This window comes from Lampetra planeri, chromosome 42, assembly GCF_965212315.1.
Source record: "Lampetra planeri chromosome 42, kcLamPlan1.2.h2, whole genome shotgun sequence".
NCBI classification, from domain to species: domain Eukaryota; kingdom Metazoa; phylum Chordata; class Hyperoartia; order Petromyzontiformes; family Petromyzontidae; genus Lampetra; species Lampetra planeri.
In genome coordinates, this window is record NC_136148.1 from 2,262,456 (window position 1) to 2,280,080 (window position 17,625).

The 17,625-nt window shown below is 43.8% G+C and overlaps 1 protein-coding gene across 3 annotated transcripts in view; it reads right to left on the reverse strand.

Annotated features, from left to right (window-relative positions):
- The window catches only part of MROH1 (maestro heat like repeat family member 1), a 66,476-nt gene that overhangs the window by 39,594 nt on the left and 9,257 nt on the right, over positions 1-17,625 (reverse strand). For all 3 annotated transcript variants that reach the window (XM_078613741.1, XM_078613740.1, XM_078613742.1), the window contains exons 4-16: positions 17,056-17,218; positions 16,356-16,454; positions 14,715-14,866; positions 12,695-12,835; positions 11,643-11,735; positions 10,779-10,857; positions 9,848-9,961; positions 9,224-9,297; positions 8,229-8,354; positions 5,555-5,668; positions 4,274-4,418; positions 2,412-2,452; positions 851-992 (exon numbers count right to left, since the gene is read on the reverse strand). In XM_078613741.1, the coding sequence (XP_078469867.1) occupies positions 851-992; positions 2,412-2,452; positions 4,274-4,418; positions 5,555-5,668; positions 8,229-8,354; positions 9,224-9,297; positions 9,848-9,961; positions 10,779-10,857; positions 11,643-11,735; positions 12,695-12,835; positions 14,715-14,866; positions 16,356-16,454; positions 17,056-17,218 (1,483 nt within the window). The remainder of the gene's footprint in view (positions 1-850; positions 993-2,411; positions 2,453-4,273; positions 4,419-5,554; positions 5,669-8,228; positions 8,355-9,223; positions 9,298-9,847; positions 9,962-10,778; positions 10,858-11,642; positions 11,736-12,694; positions 12,836-14,714; positions 14,867-16,355; positions 16,455-17,055; positions 17,219-17,625) is intronic.

The following is a 17,625-nucleotide window of genomic DNA, read 5'->3' on the forward strand; positions in this document are numbered from 1 at the left end:
CCCCACCACTGCCCGTCACAAGTATGTATAACATTTGTCTATAGCACTGCCTTAAAAGTAAAACTATTAAATCTGTCACATTTTGGGCAATCGCCCTTCTTCAAAGCATGCAAATTGCGAGATCAGAGGCATAGAAACTCTCTGTTTATGCGCTGTGAAGAAAGGCCATTGGCTAAAACGTCTCGTATTATACACTTTTTCTCGTAAGGCAGCATAATTGATGAGTGCGCTGGGTGTTTTACTTGTGTTTGTGCGCCGTTGTCAAAGAAGTATCGCCAAATAATTGGTTTAAATGAGTAAAGCTGTGCATTGTGTGAACAGCAGCACTGGGTGCGTAAGGGCACCAGCGTGTGGCGCTACCAACACCACCACCGGCACTCGCTAACGGCGCACTTGCCAGCAGCAGCCCGTGCGCAGGCCAGCGGTGGTGGCTGCTACGTGGATCACTAAATATTTTTTGTGGATCAATGGACAAATCATAAACACTAACATATTAATGCAATAATTTTCGTGCGTGTGTATGTTCCTGTGGGGCACGGTGGTACGCTGTGCTATGAGCCCGGCAACCCAAGTTCCCGCCATCAGCCATCAACAATGCTGATTATTTTAAGCGATCCTGGGCCTCTGTTAGGAACCGAGTGAGCCTCCAATGAGTACCTGGTGCAGCGTGTAAACATAACTAATAGGGAAACAATGGCAGCCGAATGTGACGTTGGCCACCTAACCCCCTCGCGTGCAGTGCCACCCTTCATGGTGCTCGCTAACAGCACTTGCCCCAAAAGCGTTAAAGGCTAAACAAGGGAATCCTTGTCTTTGCGTGTGCAAGTGCTCGTGCTCATGGAGGCCAAACCTTCCAGGTGCTGGACGAGCTTGGGCACGTGCAGGTCCCACGGCGCGCGTGCCGACGGGTGCACATTGTCGGCCATGACCTGCAGCAGCCGGAGAGCTGAGACGCCCCGGTCGGGTCCCTCCCACGGCATCGACGACACCACCTGCATCACCACCACCGCCGCCACCACCACCACCGGTGCCAGCACCACGATCAGAGCAACGCGAACGCACTTGCGGTATTTTAAGTCGATGTTTCGATAAACGTAAATTAAGATTTTCAATATTTTTGGAGGCAGTTACACAATAATACTGGGAATACAATAACCTCAATTTATCGCACTGTGTGACTTGACCTTTCTCAAAGACATCGGCGATCATGGCCTTTAGCTCTCTCCGTGATATTGCTCAAGAACTCTGCATTGTGTACTCTGAGTTGCACACAACTGTTCAAGTTGCTTATGTAACTTTGTTCGCCGACTTCTTGTACCTACAAGTTTCCCGGACAAAGCATTTTATACAGTCTCTCTTGTTTTCTCATTACATGTCCATGAAATCTAATTTGCATTTCTCTGATGTTTAATTTTGTTGTTGTACCTGCTTATCCATAATACATTTCTTACATTACTCCTTTGCCTGTCCGTGAAAATGTTTTACATTCTTAAAGAACACATTTCTGTTACTTGTAATTTGCTCTGTGGGGCATTTGTAATTGTCCGGGTTCCACATCCATACAGGAGAACGAACCAGCACATGTAACCCTGCAATATTTAAATTCTTGTTGTCATTAATAAGACGGAAGCTTGTGTTGTCTCCGAAACGTCGTGATTTAATTTATTTGTTTTCTTTTTTAACCTACGTGACTTCACGAAAACTTCAAATCTAGAGTCATTAATACTGTTTGATTTTTCAACACATTAATCACTGCAAAAGAACACAACTACAGTGACGGCCACATCCTTCTGGGAAAGACGTGTTATGTTTATTTCTTCGCAAAACTGTAATTCACAACTACAACACATATATACCTCACTGCGTTTAGTACCTATGCTAATGTCTATTTCCAGGAAGGACTGAGCCAAAATACTTGGGGATATATGTATTTTGAACTTATTTCGCACCGTACGTATCCAACCGTGCTAATCAGAGGTGCGAGGGATGACGACTAAACACAAAAGGCAGTTTTAAAGAAATTCGTTTTCAATCTATATTTAAAAGTGCGTAGATCCAGTGGCTTCCTAATATCAGAAGGAAGAGCGTTCCAGATGGCCACAGAAGCACACCTGAACGCGCGTGATGCAGTGACCGCCCTTGTTCGATCACTAGTCAAAAGCCGCTACGAGGATGACCAGAGCTCGCGTGATAGTTCATGTTGGTTCATTTGTGGCAAGCACTTTGTGTGTAATGAGTGCGACCTCCTAATGTGTTCGTTCAGCAACCGGAAGCCAATACAGCTTCGCGAGCACTTGACGGACATCGTCGGATCTTGCAAATCTGGAAGCAAAACTCGATTGAGATGCAAGAGAACTTCCTACGCCCTTCCCTTGGGGGAGGCAGTGGTTTGAGTCGGGAAAGTGCCTCACCAGCAATCGAGTGAGCAGGGCAGGCGGTTTCGGCAAATTTACTGGAAAAACAAAAACAAACACAGCAAACAAATTATGAAATGGCGCAGAGCAAACTGGTGCTACAATGTGGTTGGCTAAGATGCAAACACACACACAAACTATAACGTATTTTATACGCTTTTATTTAACTCACTCTGTCTGTTGTCGTATCCTCAAAAAATCTTGCAACTCAATTTTTACCCACTTCCCAACGTGCTATCGCCTGCAAACTTGGTATACTTATGTCATACTGATGACAAGACTATAATCTATCATAAAAAATCAAAAACAAATATTTTAAAACATTGTTTTACACGCTTTTGATAAACTCACTCTGTCTGTTGTCGTATCCTCAAAAATCTTGTAACTCAATTTTTACCCATCGACTGAAAACTTGGTATACGTATGTCATACTGGTGACAATACTATATTCTATCATTAAAAATTAAAAATATATATTTTTAAACGATATTTTTGTATATGTTATGTTTCGGCTTGGGTCTAATTGTCAACGCTCAACTGACGTTGGCTGTAAATCACCACTGTCCCTTACGTTATGGCAATCCTCTGGGCCACTTCCTGGAGTCGTGGAGTTCTGCCATTACTCGTACGGGACATTCCATTAAAGCGTGTTTTTCAAAAAAAGTATTTTTAAATATTACTTATTTAAGTTTCTGGCTATTAGAGCAAATGTTTTCTCTATTTGGCTCTTCTAGACAGTTGCTAGGTTGTGCCCATTGCATGCTGTTTGCTGTCAAATCAGTGTCCACTCTTCATGTGTACTTAAAATGTTACAAAACATATGTTGTGAAGCGCAACAGTGCTGGATGAAAGTGTTGACCTTTTAAAATGCTGTAACTATACCAGCTATGCAATGAATCATCCCCACAACTATTCAATGAAATTGATTCAGGGCCTCAATGGGATTCAGGAACGGATTTTCTCCATGGCGGCTTTAAGTTAGTTATTTATTTTTCTATTTTTCAGTCTCATGTGCCATTCTGTTGGCTCAATTAGTGTACATGCAACATTAGTGTTGAGTCTACAATGTATAATAAACGTAACATTATCACGCGCATGATTCTATACGTATACCGTGCATGCAATAAAGTATAACAATCGGTTAATTTATGCAGTATTACTTGCCTATTAACTACACTTGTGTTCGACAATAGACCACTGCACTACTCAGCTGCAAAATGCCTATTGTTCATCATCACCCTGGCGGTATCGCTGCAATCCGTAAAGCATCGACTGCCCCCTTGGATTGCTTGAAGGACGTTAACATTCAACTATGACATCTATACAAACTGTTGCTTACATGCCAAACGAAAGAAGATCATCAGACATGATCTATCAACTGTCGGATGAAGGTATCCCCAATCCGTCGCCAAAAGTAAACATCTCACAGTCTTGATAATTGGTTTTTTACCCTTTTATCTGGCAACAAAACTGACACCTTTTTTACGAGGAGTCATGTTTGCATAGACCACAATACCTGCAGTCATAATGCAAACAAAAAACATAACTCTGATAATGTGTGCACTGTCCTTGAAGTTGATTGGTCCACACCCCAACTTCAAGGACAGTGCATACATTATCAGAGTTATGTTTTTTGTTTGCATTATGACTGCAGGTATTGTGGTCTATGCAAACATGACTCCTCGTAAAAAAGGTGTCAGTTTTGTTGCCAGATAAAAGGGTAAAAAAGCAATTATCATATTTTTTACTGGCAAATGAGGTACCAATGGTGATCTCAGTCTTGTTCCCTCCTGTTCTCGCTGCATCTTCATTCGCCTAGGAATTCCCTGGGGGGGTGTGCAGTGTACATTTATCCCGACCTTGCGTCTCGTAGTTGAGGAGGTAGTCGGGTGCCTGAGCGTCGCGTTTCTTGAAAGCGAGGAAAGCCGCGTTGCGGCAGACGGTGGCCAACGCCCCCGAGTATTGCAGCGGACACACGAATCCGAGAAGGTACGGCCACAGCACCTGCCACGAGACGCCACCCCGATTCACGGTGCGCCGTGGTGGCAGCGGCCAGCGATGCAAACCGCCACGGGGGCTCTAAGAACCACGTGTTGCTTCGTGTATAGATCAGCGGTTCCCAGCCCACCTGCTTGTTGTGCAACCCTCAACAGACCTATAAATTGTTTCGATTTAAAGCTTTCGTGACTGCAGGGATTCATATTCTTGGTTCTTTCGGTAAAGTCACGTAGAAGGGAAATAATGAAATAATAATACAAATTTTATCAATTGTTCTTTGCACCCATGATCAGCATATATATAGGTTAAATGTATTAACAAGCGAGATTTAAAATAGATATATATTTTTGCACGCATGTTAATGCCATGTACACGGAAAAAACAACTAAGACATTAAATTAAGATGTTATAACATAATAACAATTAACATTTAAAATAATATATCATTATACTTTTAATGGAACGTTTTTTAATCATAACTTTACTGTCAAGTATTAAAAGTAACCTACCATCATGGTGAGTACATGAACCACAGGGAAACACTGGTTTAGAGCAGTAGAATGTTGATTTAAAACAAAAATAAAATTATGCTGATATCCCATTTATACAGTTGCGAGCCGATGCTAGAAATTCGACATTCCTGTGTTTGAGACGAGTTTCTCCACATGACAGACACCGCCGTTGTGACTTTCGACAAAGTGGTACTTCTATTCCGGTCCCCAAAGGGGAAGGAAGGGCCGAGTTGACCCCAAATTTAAATAAATAAATATATTCGTTCTATATTTGAAGTTTTCGTGACTGCAAGGATCCATACTCTTTGGTTCTTTCGGTAAAGTCACGTAGGTAGAAAATAATAATAAAATAAAATAAAAAAGTGAAAAAACAACTAAATTAAATCACGAACCAAAGAGTAAAAAATATCTTCCCTAATTTATCCTCCCACTCCGTGCTGATCGCGGGCCAAATATCAAAAGGGGTAAATTCCAAAAAAAAGGTATCAGTTTTGTTGCCAGATAAACGGGTAAAAAACCAAATTATCATATTTTTTACTGGCAAATGAGGTTCCAATGGGTAAATTCCACTCAAGGAGTTCCGTGCCGGGTGTCTTTGCAGCGGGCCAGACCAGGGTCCGGCTTGCTCACCCCGTGTATGTTGTCGATGGTGGTGGTGACGAGGTGCAGGATGTTCTCGGACATTCCCCGCAGCGCTTCGTCCGTCACCTCCTCGGGGTCCGGCGGCCGCGGCTTGCCCTGCACCTTGACGGCAGCGTCACGGTCACCCACCGAAAGATGTTTTAGTACAACTGAAACGGAGGATGCGATATCCGTACCGGTAATTTTTCAATAATGCAATGATATATTTTGACGTAATGATTTCAATCGAGTGCTCAAACACGGTGCATATCAGAAAGTATTTTACAACCCACACGGAGGCACATTATGAAGATAAAGAAAAGGGTGTAATGGTGGCGCAGTGGTTAGCACACTACACTATGAACCCATTAACCTGAGTTTGATATCTAGTCATAACTAACATCGGTAGGGAACTATATCTGAACCGTCCTGGGTCCCCAACTTCATCATGGAAAGTGTCATCAAGTCCCAAAATCTTGGGGGAGTCGTGCATCGGAACGTTTAGCAAATTTAAATTTTAGGGAATATTTCGGGAGGAAATCGGAGTGCCTGGAGAAAAGCGACACCTCAATCAAGGAGACAACAATGAAAGGTTCCACGTGGATGGGTTCACATACCCATTTCCAGTGCTGCCATTTCCTGACCTCATTGTAAAGCCCAGGGGGTTAGAAAGTTTTACAAGTCTCTGACCCCCTAACCCTTGCTTCCAAAGCAATTCATTATTGCTGGTGTGTGTATCTCACCACACACACAAACCAGCAATAAACAGACACTGCATGCACAGTTATTTAAGCACAGATAGAATATTCTTGGTTCTTTCGGTAAAGTCACGTAGAAGGGAAATAATTATGATATATTTTCACATGATTTCAATCGAGTGCTTAAACACGGAGCATATCAGAAAGTATTTCCCTTCTACGTGACTTTACCGAAAGAACCAAGAATGTGAATCCCTGCAGTCACGAAAGCTTTAAATCAAAATTTCACAGATAGAATGTCATCCCTTTCACACATTTGCTTGCTATAGTATAAGCATTTTGCCATTTTTACTAGTTTGTTCATTAAAATGTATACAAGTCATATAAATGTATAGGTTGTACAGTAATTTGTTTATTATGTAAAATGAAGCTTTGCCTCTGTATACATATGCAAATTTAACTAATTATAAACCTTTATTCCAACTTTTATGATTGAAACGCAAGTTATTGTATTCGAGTACTTGTGTTCATGACACAGAGTCACATGACGCATGCAAGCCTACAAAAAAGCACATGCTCAAGATGTGATGTAATCGAGTTGGCTAGCAAATAAACCAGTTTAGCTCTTTCCCAATGTCTTGATGTGCATCACAAGTTCTCTTACAGCATAGCGAGCAGCACGATAGCATCAGCTGACCTCCGGCTCAAGTTATTATTAAAATTAAGCACGGTTTATCTTACACAATATTGCGCAACCACAAAACTCACTAGAGGCAAAACCTCTGACCTGACAAGAGAGATCTAGAGGTAAAACCTCTGACCTGACACTAAATATCCACAAGTGTACATATTTGCCGTGTGTATAAGCGTATAAAGCCGCTGTATATATATGCGCTTGACAGATAACATATTCTTAACATGCGCACTCTTGAACGGCACGTAAACCGACACGATGTTATTAGTATGAACAACGCGATTTCTTTAAAACAACATCGAGTAGGTAAAACTCACAAAATCATACCAGAGTGAACACAAAAGACCTTGCAAAATACACAAGGCAATTCATTTACATTAGAAAATTAACAGTAGCACACAACAAAATCAACAGCTGTGCAAGATTGCTGTTTTGCAGGAGTGGCCCTGCCGAGCGTACACAGTAGGGGGTTGATTTTGCTACTTGTAATCCCAATTGCGTTATTTTAATTTCAACATTGAGATGTTTGGGTTTTGAGCTATGGGAAGAAACCAGAGAACCCAGAGGAAACGCATGAAGATCGGTGGAAGAAAACACAGAAATGTGCCCGAGTTTGAAATTGAACCCAGGTCCTTGCTGTGAGGCACATCGGTTACTCACTGCGCCACCGTGCCACCCCCGAGATGCAATCAACATCATTTATGGTTGTTTAGAAATGGGCAAGTAGTAAAAATAGAAAATGGCAGTGAATATGCGGCTTTGTACGTATGTATGTGAACTTTCGCACCGTACCTAGCCAGTAAAAGACTCATGTGCTGTGGAGCAGTGTTGTGCAATGCATTTCCTGGGGAAGGAAAATGTCAAACTGCCTGACATGTATAGGTTCGCTGTACAGTTTGGTGATATGTGTATCACTCAGAAACACGTGTGACAGGACTATTGCACTAAGCTTATTGCGCCATGGAATGGTCAATGAATGAATGGTCACACAGAAGACGTAGAGACTGAATGGTCAATGAATGATCGGATAAGCCAAAGGAGGAATGAAGGGCCTACGAATGAATAACCACACCAATGGTGAAGATATTTTAAGTGAACGAACGAATGGACACGCCTCGGAGGAGACTGAATATCGAATGAATGGTCACGTCAATGAAAAAGGAGATGCTAAAAAGTCAATGAATGAAATAGACATGGCAAAGGAAGACTGAAAAGTCAAGGAATGAATGGACATGCCCATGGACTAGACACTGCGGTCAAGACACAGCGCTCGCACCCTGAGCACCCTCACCGGTGCCGTTTCCCCCGTGTTCGCACACTGTTTGATGATAAACTCCACCATCTGGTCGCCGCCCTCCAGCTCCAGGTATCCTCTGTGCGCCATCGTGATCACTACCTGTGCCAGGGCCCTCTTCACCTGCACGAACATTCAAGCGGCTTGCTGGCACCAAGCAGCGGGGCATCGCAATACAGCACTTCGACATTTTCCCATTACACATGTTAGCCCTGTGACTAAATCACCCAGAATGTACGAGGAGTAGATCATCGATAATTTTTCGGCGGCTTCAGGGGGAAGGGGGCGCCGGATTTTCAGAAACGCCAGATAATCACATCATTATTAAAAATAGCTTAATTCTGCACATTCTTGCTGTGTGTATGTTTTTTGAGCTTCAAATGTTTACTCGATGAAATTGGCATGAATATACAAATAGACAACCGAACCTCGAAGACTCTGCATGGGGTGAAGTACGTACTACGCTCTTGTTTCAACAACATGATGTGTTTGACGATCGCCGTTTTAGTTGGAAGCCGGATAATCGCGTGCCTGATAATCTATGATCGACTGGATATAGGTATTCTTTATTTAACCAGGAGATTAAATACACCGATTGAGCAGCCTCAAATATTGTTGTCCAATTGTTAAGATCCCGTTTGTATTGTTTCTCAATTGCTCCATGTGGTGTTTACATTGTTGTTTGCTCCATCAGCCGAAATGTAAACACAAAAATATCATAACTGAAATTAACGCATTCTTGTACGCTTATTGCGAGTGCAAGCAGCAATTAATTTTTACATCGAGATTCTATGGTGCGACACGTACATTTATAGACAAAAAATAGAGTAACAATTTTAACAGTCCAATTCTAGTATTGTGCCAAGCATTGAAGACCATGCCGGTTCATTGACCACGACAAACCAAAATAACACGGGGGGGGGGGGGGGGCAGGGGGGTGCGTTTACACAGCTTTAAACATAAAATAACCAGTGTCTGCCTTGTGCACTTACCTTATTGCTCTGCTCGAGCAAGAGGAGTTTGAGTCCAGAGAGAATGACAGGCTTTTTGTCCTCGATCTGAGGGGCTGAGCGAGACAAAGAGGCAACCTCTGACCGCTTGTAGACATGTTTGCCTCCGCACGGTAAAAATGAGGCTCGGGAAATCTCAGCCCTTGCTTGGTGGGAGCAGAGATAATATACTGGCACTCACAAATGTATTGCTACAGAAGGATACTGCATCTGAGCTGGACCCAAAGAGTGACCAACGTAAGGAGTAATAAAAAGGTTGCACGCAGAAGTGGGCCTGATGATGCAGGTAGTGATGAGGAGGAAACTGGCACTATTTGGACATATATGTTGGATGGACAACAACAACAAAAAATTGTTGTTTGGAAAATAGAAGGAACTGCAAAGTGGAAAACCTAACAGCGAATGGCTTTACGACGACATAAGAGATTGAGGCCAGAAAGATGTGGCACTACTTGAGCATGTAGACACAAGGCAGAGGAAAGTGGAAACAAATGGCGAAATGTGCAGTGGACACCCACAGGCTATCTCCCCCCATGCATTGTGATGATGATGATGATTGGGGGGCAGGAACTACACGGAAGAGCTGCCCGGGCTGATGCTCTTTACCCGCAGAGTTGATGAGGTGCTTGAGGATGATGAGCGTTCCGATGCGGTTGCGCTCGTTGTTTTGCTCCAGCTTCTGAAGCAGGTACGCCAGTAGGCGGTCGGGGATAACCCTGCCTGTTGGGACGCAGACGTCACCGCCACAACAAAAGCACAAGAATAAAGATGAAGGGGACCCGAGTACGCATGGTTGGTGATCATTATTATTATGGATAGCAGGCTGCGTCCAACCGTTCTTGTCACTCAAATTAGATGTTGCCGTGTCTCTGTCTGCTGGCCGAGTCACCCTTGAATAAGAGCTGGATAGCTCGATGGGTAACTTAATCGGATAATAAACTCCCGATTCTGATTCTGAGAATATTTATTAATATTGGAGGAATCCGATGAGCTATAAAGCTTTTTTTCACAGATGTCCAGGAGGGGCAGGTCAGAACATTACAACATGTGCAGCACTTATGTCAATCCAAAAAACATACCTGTCAATCCACACGGTTTACGCATAATTTTGTTTAGGGGAATTGATTTCAGGCGTACAAAGCCGTTTTAATACAAGCAAAACAAAATGTTGGCTATTTGTTTGTGTTTATCCCTTGTGATGGCACTTACTAGGATTAATGTTGAGATTTATAAGGGCACGGGGTGACCAATAGGTCTGAATTGTTAAACTGAATTGGTCTGTAATAAGGTAGGCACTGATAAGGGATTGACACGTATGAAAAAAACACACGGGTCGTTGACCATACTTCAGCACGCCGGTTAAATTTTACAAATTTGGACAAAGACGCCGGCTGCAGACACGACTCACTCTTTATCAAAATAACATTAAGCAACCTCCGATGTCTCCCACTAAGCAGGGCGGCGCAGATTTTACGGCTGATACACCCGCCGGAATCTCAAGACACAGCAGTAGAAACAGCGGCGTGCACTCGCTTACTTATGACAGTGAAGCAGCGAAGAATCTCATTGTGATTTTTCATCGCCAGGTTGTTTGAGAAATCCACCGGGATGCACACCTATGACAGCGGCAACAGCAACAGCCCACAATGTTCAACAAACTCCCCACTGACCAACCACAAGCAGTTCAAAGCAGAAACATAATGCGGGCCACAATGTGAACCGCTTGGGGGGGGGGGGAAGGTATCTGTCGGAGTAACACCCAGCGAGAATAAATGCCAGAGCTTGAATACCTCTGGCAACTGTTGAGGGTGGACCGGAAACAAATATTTACATTAAGAGAAGCAAGACGGCATGTTTAGGGTGCTTTTGAAAAACTTTACGTAATGTTCAAGTTTCAAAATACCGACCTGCCTACAGAAGACGTTTGAATCAGGGTGTATTCCTCTGTTATAAGGTATGGATTGGAACAATGGACTTGCACAAAGAAAATGGAACAAGTTGCTGAAAAGCGAGGAGAGGTGCGCGATTGGTGTGGTGGCGAGCGCAGGGATAGGATTGCCTGGCAGCGTCTTGTGGGGACCACCACGCCAAGAGGGGTTTGCGCCTCAAGATAATAATGACAGGAAGAAAACCACATGTATTAGGCAAAGATCCCCCACTATGTTAGCGAGCACCTATGATGATGATGACGATCAATGTGAATCAGAGAGGGATCTTCTTCTTCTTTCGTATGGCCATGATAGCAAAAGTTAGTATAGATGTCACAGTTGAATGTTAAGGTCCTTCGACCAAACCGTGGCGGCAGTAGACGCCGTACGGATTGCAGCAATAGCGCCAGGGTGCGCATGGCTGGCGCACTCATCGGTGATGCGTTTGAGAGGAATGCTGTTGTGCTTCATACCTGATGGTGGAGGGTGTTAAGCAGTACGTCCACTTGGGGTTCAGGAACACAGCTGCCCACATTCGCCGACGCGTCCAGCACTTGGCACAGACCCTGTTGTCAAAAAGGCATTTGAAATGTATTCTTCTACGCGCAAAAACACACCGGTGGTGTTGGAGACGCTTGATGGAAATGGGCTTTTTACACAGATTTCCAATCTTTCTACGATTAACTAATAGTACCTGGTATCGAACCGGATGTTACAAATTCTTTCCTATGAATTACATCAGCAAATATGGAGCTAATGCTAAAACAGAGTTGTAAGAAGATGAGAAGACTTATGGATATACTCCGCTTCCAGATGTTTAAACATAAAAAAAATAACTTGTAAGTAACATTTATAATTTTAAATAAAATCCCCAATGTAATGCTAATTGGGCTTTCGGTGTTACATCAGGAGACAATACATTCGGATCCCACACAGAACAGGAAAACATTTCCATCTCAGAGAATGGACCCCAGGAAGCGGATATCACAGAACCATCTCTGAAATTCCTTCAAGTGAGCTCTGGTCCACACAGTTGAGGGGGGATCACTTTCCCACCCACCTCTGCCAAATAAGAGTACAGTACCACTTGCCACATTACAGTGAAAAATCTGTATTGTTAATTCGCAGGACTGTAACTTAGCAAAATTACGTGCAGACTCAAATTTGAATGCGATTATTAGTTTTTTGGTGCACTCATTGTTGTACACATTGAGATAATAAAATAAGACTCCACTTGAGATTCCACTTAAATCATGGGCGGCTACCCGGATTTTAACCCGGTGGTGTCACCTCAGCGCTATGGGCTCTGTGGCCCCCGGTCCAACTCTGACAATCGCTCATTTCAATTCACACGATCCCCCACGACAGCACAATGAGTCCCGATATAATCGGACCTGAAGCAGGACCCAAGATACAGACCCCGCACCTCCGATTATCCCGGTTGGCTACGTACGTTGCGAAAGAAGTTCAACATGCATACGTACATAAGTGACCCGTTCAGGCCGTGCCCGCTCTACCGCCTTACCTGTGTGATGTAGAAAGGCTCCGAGTGCTTTTTGTACAGCATCATAAAACCGGTCAGCAGGCGCGGAAGCTGCTCATCCAGCTTCTCCCAGGTGAGTAGGTGCGCCATGTGGCCCAGTGCCTCCACTATCATCAGGCGAAGCTGCGGGAGAAAATCCAGAGCGTCTGATGTCTTGGCGGCGGTAGCATTACAGCAAGTCCTCGAAATGCCAGGATTCATCAGGGGTGGAGTGGGGTCACCGCCCCCCCCCCCACCCCACTGCATCCACCATCTTAATGAAACCACGTTATTTCCATGCATACAATTAAGGCCGTCTGTAGCTCGTAATGTTAGCCGTATAGTTGTTTTTTCATTATAAATATATTATGGAAAACAACCGGATAAGAAAAATATGTTTTGCACAATCAAACGCTCGAGTTGTTACTGTACAGCAGTAAACCGGTTGCTACATGGCTGTGAACATGAATAAAGAAGCAGCTGACAAGTCAGCTTTGCATCACGCGCTGTTCAGCCTTGGAAGTGCGATTTTCTATTCTTTCCTTTTTTGTTCAAATTTTAGAAGTCCTCCAAAAAAAATTCTCGTTTTACGCAGAACACGATATAGCTGCCCCCGTTATTTCCAGGACACGATATGTAGCTGCCCACGTGATTTCCAGGACACGATATAGCTGCCCCCGTTATTTCCAGGACACGATATGTAGCTGCCCCCGTTATTTCCAGGACACGATATAGCTGCCCCCGTTATTTCCAGGACACGATATGTAGCTGCCCACGTGATTTCCAGGACACGATATAGCTGCCCCCGTTATTTCCAGGACACGATATGTAGCTGCCCACGTGATTTCCAGAACACGATAGAGCTGCCCACGTGATTTCCAGGTATTTCCAGAGACCCATTGATTAAAAAAGTGAACGCTATGAATCCCCAACAGTGTTTCACTCATTTAGTCTGACCTGGAAAATCTGCGAGGCACAAAACAACAAACGTGGCCTCGGCTGAATACAAATGTGGCTGTACTTCTATGCCCAAAACATTAAACAAAACCACTGCAATAAAATTGTCATTTACAACAATGCGTGGGGATATAAAATGAGCACTTTGGAGAGTTCAACCAGTGCACGAGACAGCTGGGGTGACTGCTCAATTTCCAACGGATTGACCAACGTGTTTGACTGTCAGCAGTGCCATTTCATCTTGAGAAATTGACGTCCCAAATCATAACATGATCCTAAATCTTAACCGAATACCAACATGAACCTCAACCCCCATTCTAACCCTACCCTAAACTCTATCTCCACCCCAACCATTTAAAAGATAGACAACTCTTGCGCGTCGGTATTTCTCATGGAATCAGGCAGCCGAATGATCTGGCCGTGGAATTTATGTCTCCGCTGACGGGGCGAACGGGGAAGATCGTCGCTCATGTTTCCCACGGAGGCTGTCTCACATCATAGAACATCTAATCTTGTGACGTAAAACTATAACTGCAGAGGGTTTGGCCACATGGGTCATGGAATGTTCATTTAGATTTAACTAAAGTTGCGATGGAAACTTCCGTCAGTCGAGTGTGTATTTTTCAATGAACATTAAGCGTGGCAATGACTAGGACTGCCCAACACAGACCAAGGCATGCATAACTGTGAATTAATTTCTAGACTACGCGATAATGCATTAATGTTATGAGTGACAGAACTGCACTCATAAAGACCAAGCATTGTCATTGGCTATATATGTATATAAAACACGTACTGAATTCACAGAAATTTGTTTGACCTAATAATACTGAGAGGGTGAAGGGTGTGGGGAGAGTGGGGGGGGGGGATTACACGCTCTTCACAACAATATTTAACAACTGAGAGTGGACTAAACCTTTGACTGCTTTCGTCGACGACACCGAATGAATGACCAAATTGAATCCACAGACTAATTTCCCCGCAGGCTGTCGTCGCCTCGACTGAGACCAACGACTAAAATTCAAATGTTGACTCAAGAACAGTGCGCAAGAGAGCCGAGCCCAACCTTGGCCTCCTTGCTCTGCAGCCAGACGTTGAAGAGGACGTCGTAGGCAGAGTAGATTTCATTTTGGAAGGCCTCCTTCCGAACCGTGGGGTCAGGGGCCTTGTCCAGATTCGCCACGTACTCCAAGATGCTCTCGCTGAAATGGCTCAGCGCTGCACGGAGAAGGCCCACAGTGAACGTCAAGATGCATTCCTCCATAAAGATGGGCAGCGCAGTGGGAACGAAACTAAAAATAAACTATTTTTAAACTATGAAGAAAAAATAATAATAGGTATTACCCTTTGCGGCAATTTATTTTTAAATGTATTACGTGCAGTTTTAATTCACTCTCAGAGCGACGAGAATAATTCAGAGGCATGGGAAACCACAATTATACATGACAGCCAGAATTGGTACCAACAATTGCCCAAGCTTAGTTGTTAGATGTTGGGGTATTTGGCCAACTCCATCAATGAGTGTTTATACGTGCATGAGGAAACCGGAGTACACGGAGAAAATCCACGTGCGCGGAGAGGGTAACGCCCAATCCCCGTACAGATAGAAAATAATCCCTTTGCTGTACTGCCAAACCCTGGCAATCCAAGAGATGGTCACCTCGACTGCCACTGGTAGGGAGTTTCAGGAATCTGTGATTCATCAACCCTCAACTACAAAGCACTCGATTACAAGTGCGTGCCACTGGCACATACGTGTGATATTATGTTCTCATAATGCACAAGTAAATGATTGGAACACGCAAGGTATAGCATGTCAGTCATTCTCAATCCAATGCTGGAGGAAATCACATCACCATACAGTTGTGGCCATGTGTGTTGCTTGACCATGATTTAACCATGCTGGTCAGTGCGGGTGGCTGAAGGTGGGGTGGGGGCAGGACCAGTAGAGAAATCAGTCGCAGCTGATGTTAGCCACGGCAAGGAATCAAATTCAGGTCGTCGGCTTCAGAGTACGGAGCGGGAAGCACTCAACGGCGGCATAAATTAACAACTAAAAAGTATAGGAACATTTTAATTTGTATTTATGCATAAAGAAATAAGGGACTGTGTTGTCAATGATGCACAGGAACATGGAAACAAAGAACTAACCACTTTCATCATAAGCACTACCCCATTTCGAAAATAATTACATTTCCAAAAGTGGCTTTTCATATTATTACCCCACACAGAGTAGCCACTCGACCACGAGAAGGAAACCCCCAGAGCATCGACTCCCCTGCACACAGGTTTCCGCTATGTGCACGGATTAACCACGAGAGTAGAACACGACTTGGTAGGTCTTCGCCATTTGGGCCATACGGCTCTCCGACGTGTTTTCAGGTCATACCGCGAGTTGTTCAGCAAGATGTCTGATGTTTCGCACCAAGCGCTGGGGAGAGACCCTTCTTCAGCAAGAAGCTCACCCGCACACGGAGCGAAACGTGGAGCAAAGAAGTCAGACACCGTGCCAAGCGACACGCTGCACGACCCGAAAACACTTGGCAGGCCTACGGGGCTAGAAACTTTACCCCAAGGAAAGTCTCCAACCGCAGTGAAATTGCACAACTGATGAAGCGACGCTCGTGCTGGTCAATAGCAGAAGTGGCAAAAACAAAAAAGGGGAAAAAGAAACCAAAGTCAAGTGGTGGTGACAAGCTGTCAGTACCATATGTGAAGACCCATCTCATGTTGTCCTGTTTTGTCACTCCAAGCATGGGCAGCATGATGCCCATTGTTGCGGTCAGGAAGGGCACCATCCCGTACACTGGCAGGGCAGCACAGCGAGAGCCGACGCACAAAGTAGGGCAACTGTAAATCAAACTCTTCTGTAAAAATGTTTTTCCAAGGAGCTCTTGGGCGAGGTGGCTGCGTGGCTCAGATGGATCCAGCGCTGAGCCGGCATTGCTGAAATTCCGGGTATGAATCGGGGTTCCAACCATCGGTGATTAACCTGGGCTCTCAAGTGTAGCAAGTTGATGGTCTCAGCCTGATCACATGCGAATTAACAAATGCTCACGATGTCAAATTTGGTCTTTCACTACATTTAACTAATTCCAGTTCTGAGACCTAAATATATTAGTTTGATTGGCATATACGACAAACGATCTTTGCAGGGAAAATAAAATATGTGTCGCTCATCAGCGGTTAATGCAGTCTATTCAAGTTAGTTCAGAAGTAGTTCTAAAGGATCATCTTCTGGGACTATTCTTTGACACAAATTGATGCAATTCAAGCTGCACAATTCTAAACGGAAAACATCTCATGACGTGACACCATCAGCTTATTTCACATGTAGATTGCAAACAAATTAAGACGTGTAAAAAACACAGTGCAATAACTAATGCAGCAGGTCAATGAAGTGTTACCATTGGCAGTGGCCAAATTAGCCAGCGTCTTCATCGTAAAGAAGTGCGGTATCGTTCCCGGCTGAAACTTCTGCAGCAGCTCCTCCATGACCACACGGACGAAGCCACTACCAATGGCCACGAGCACGTTGCTGGCCGCCTGCTGCCACTCGGGGAACACCTCCTGCGATGCGCCACACGCACACGGGTTCCAAACCACTTCACGCAGTGCAATGGAAAAGCATGTTGTAGCTTTTTTTCGATTTAAAGCTTTCGTGACTGCAGGGATTCATCTTCTTGGTTCTTTCGGTAAAGTGACGTAGAATTGAAATAATAAAATAAAAATAAATAAAACATAATAAAATAACATAAAATAATAATAATATTAAGTAAAATAATATAATAATACTATTAACTAAAACATAATATATTTATTTTATTATGTTTTATTTTTTTATTTTTTTATTTCAATTCTACGTGACTTTACCGAAAGAACCAAGAAGATGTTGTAGCTTGCTGACCTGACCATGCTGGACAGCTGTGAATAAGAGCTTAATAGCTCGTCGGATTCCTCCGGGTCTAAATCAAAAT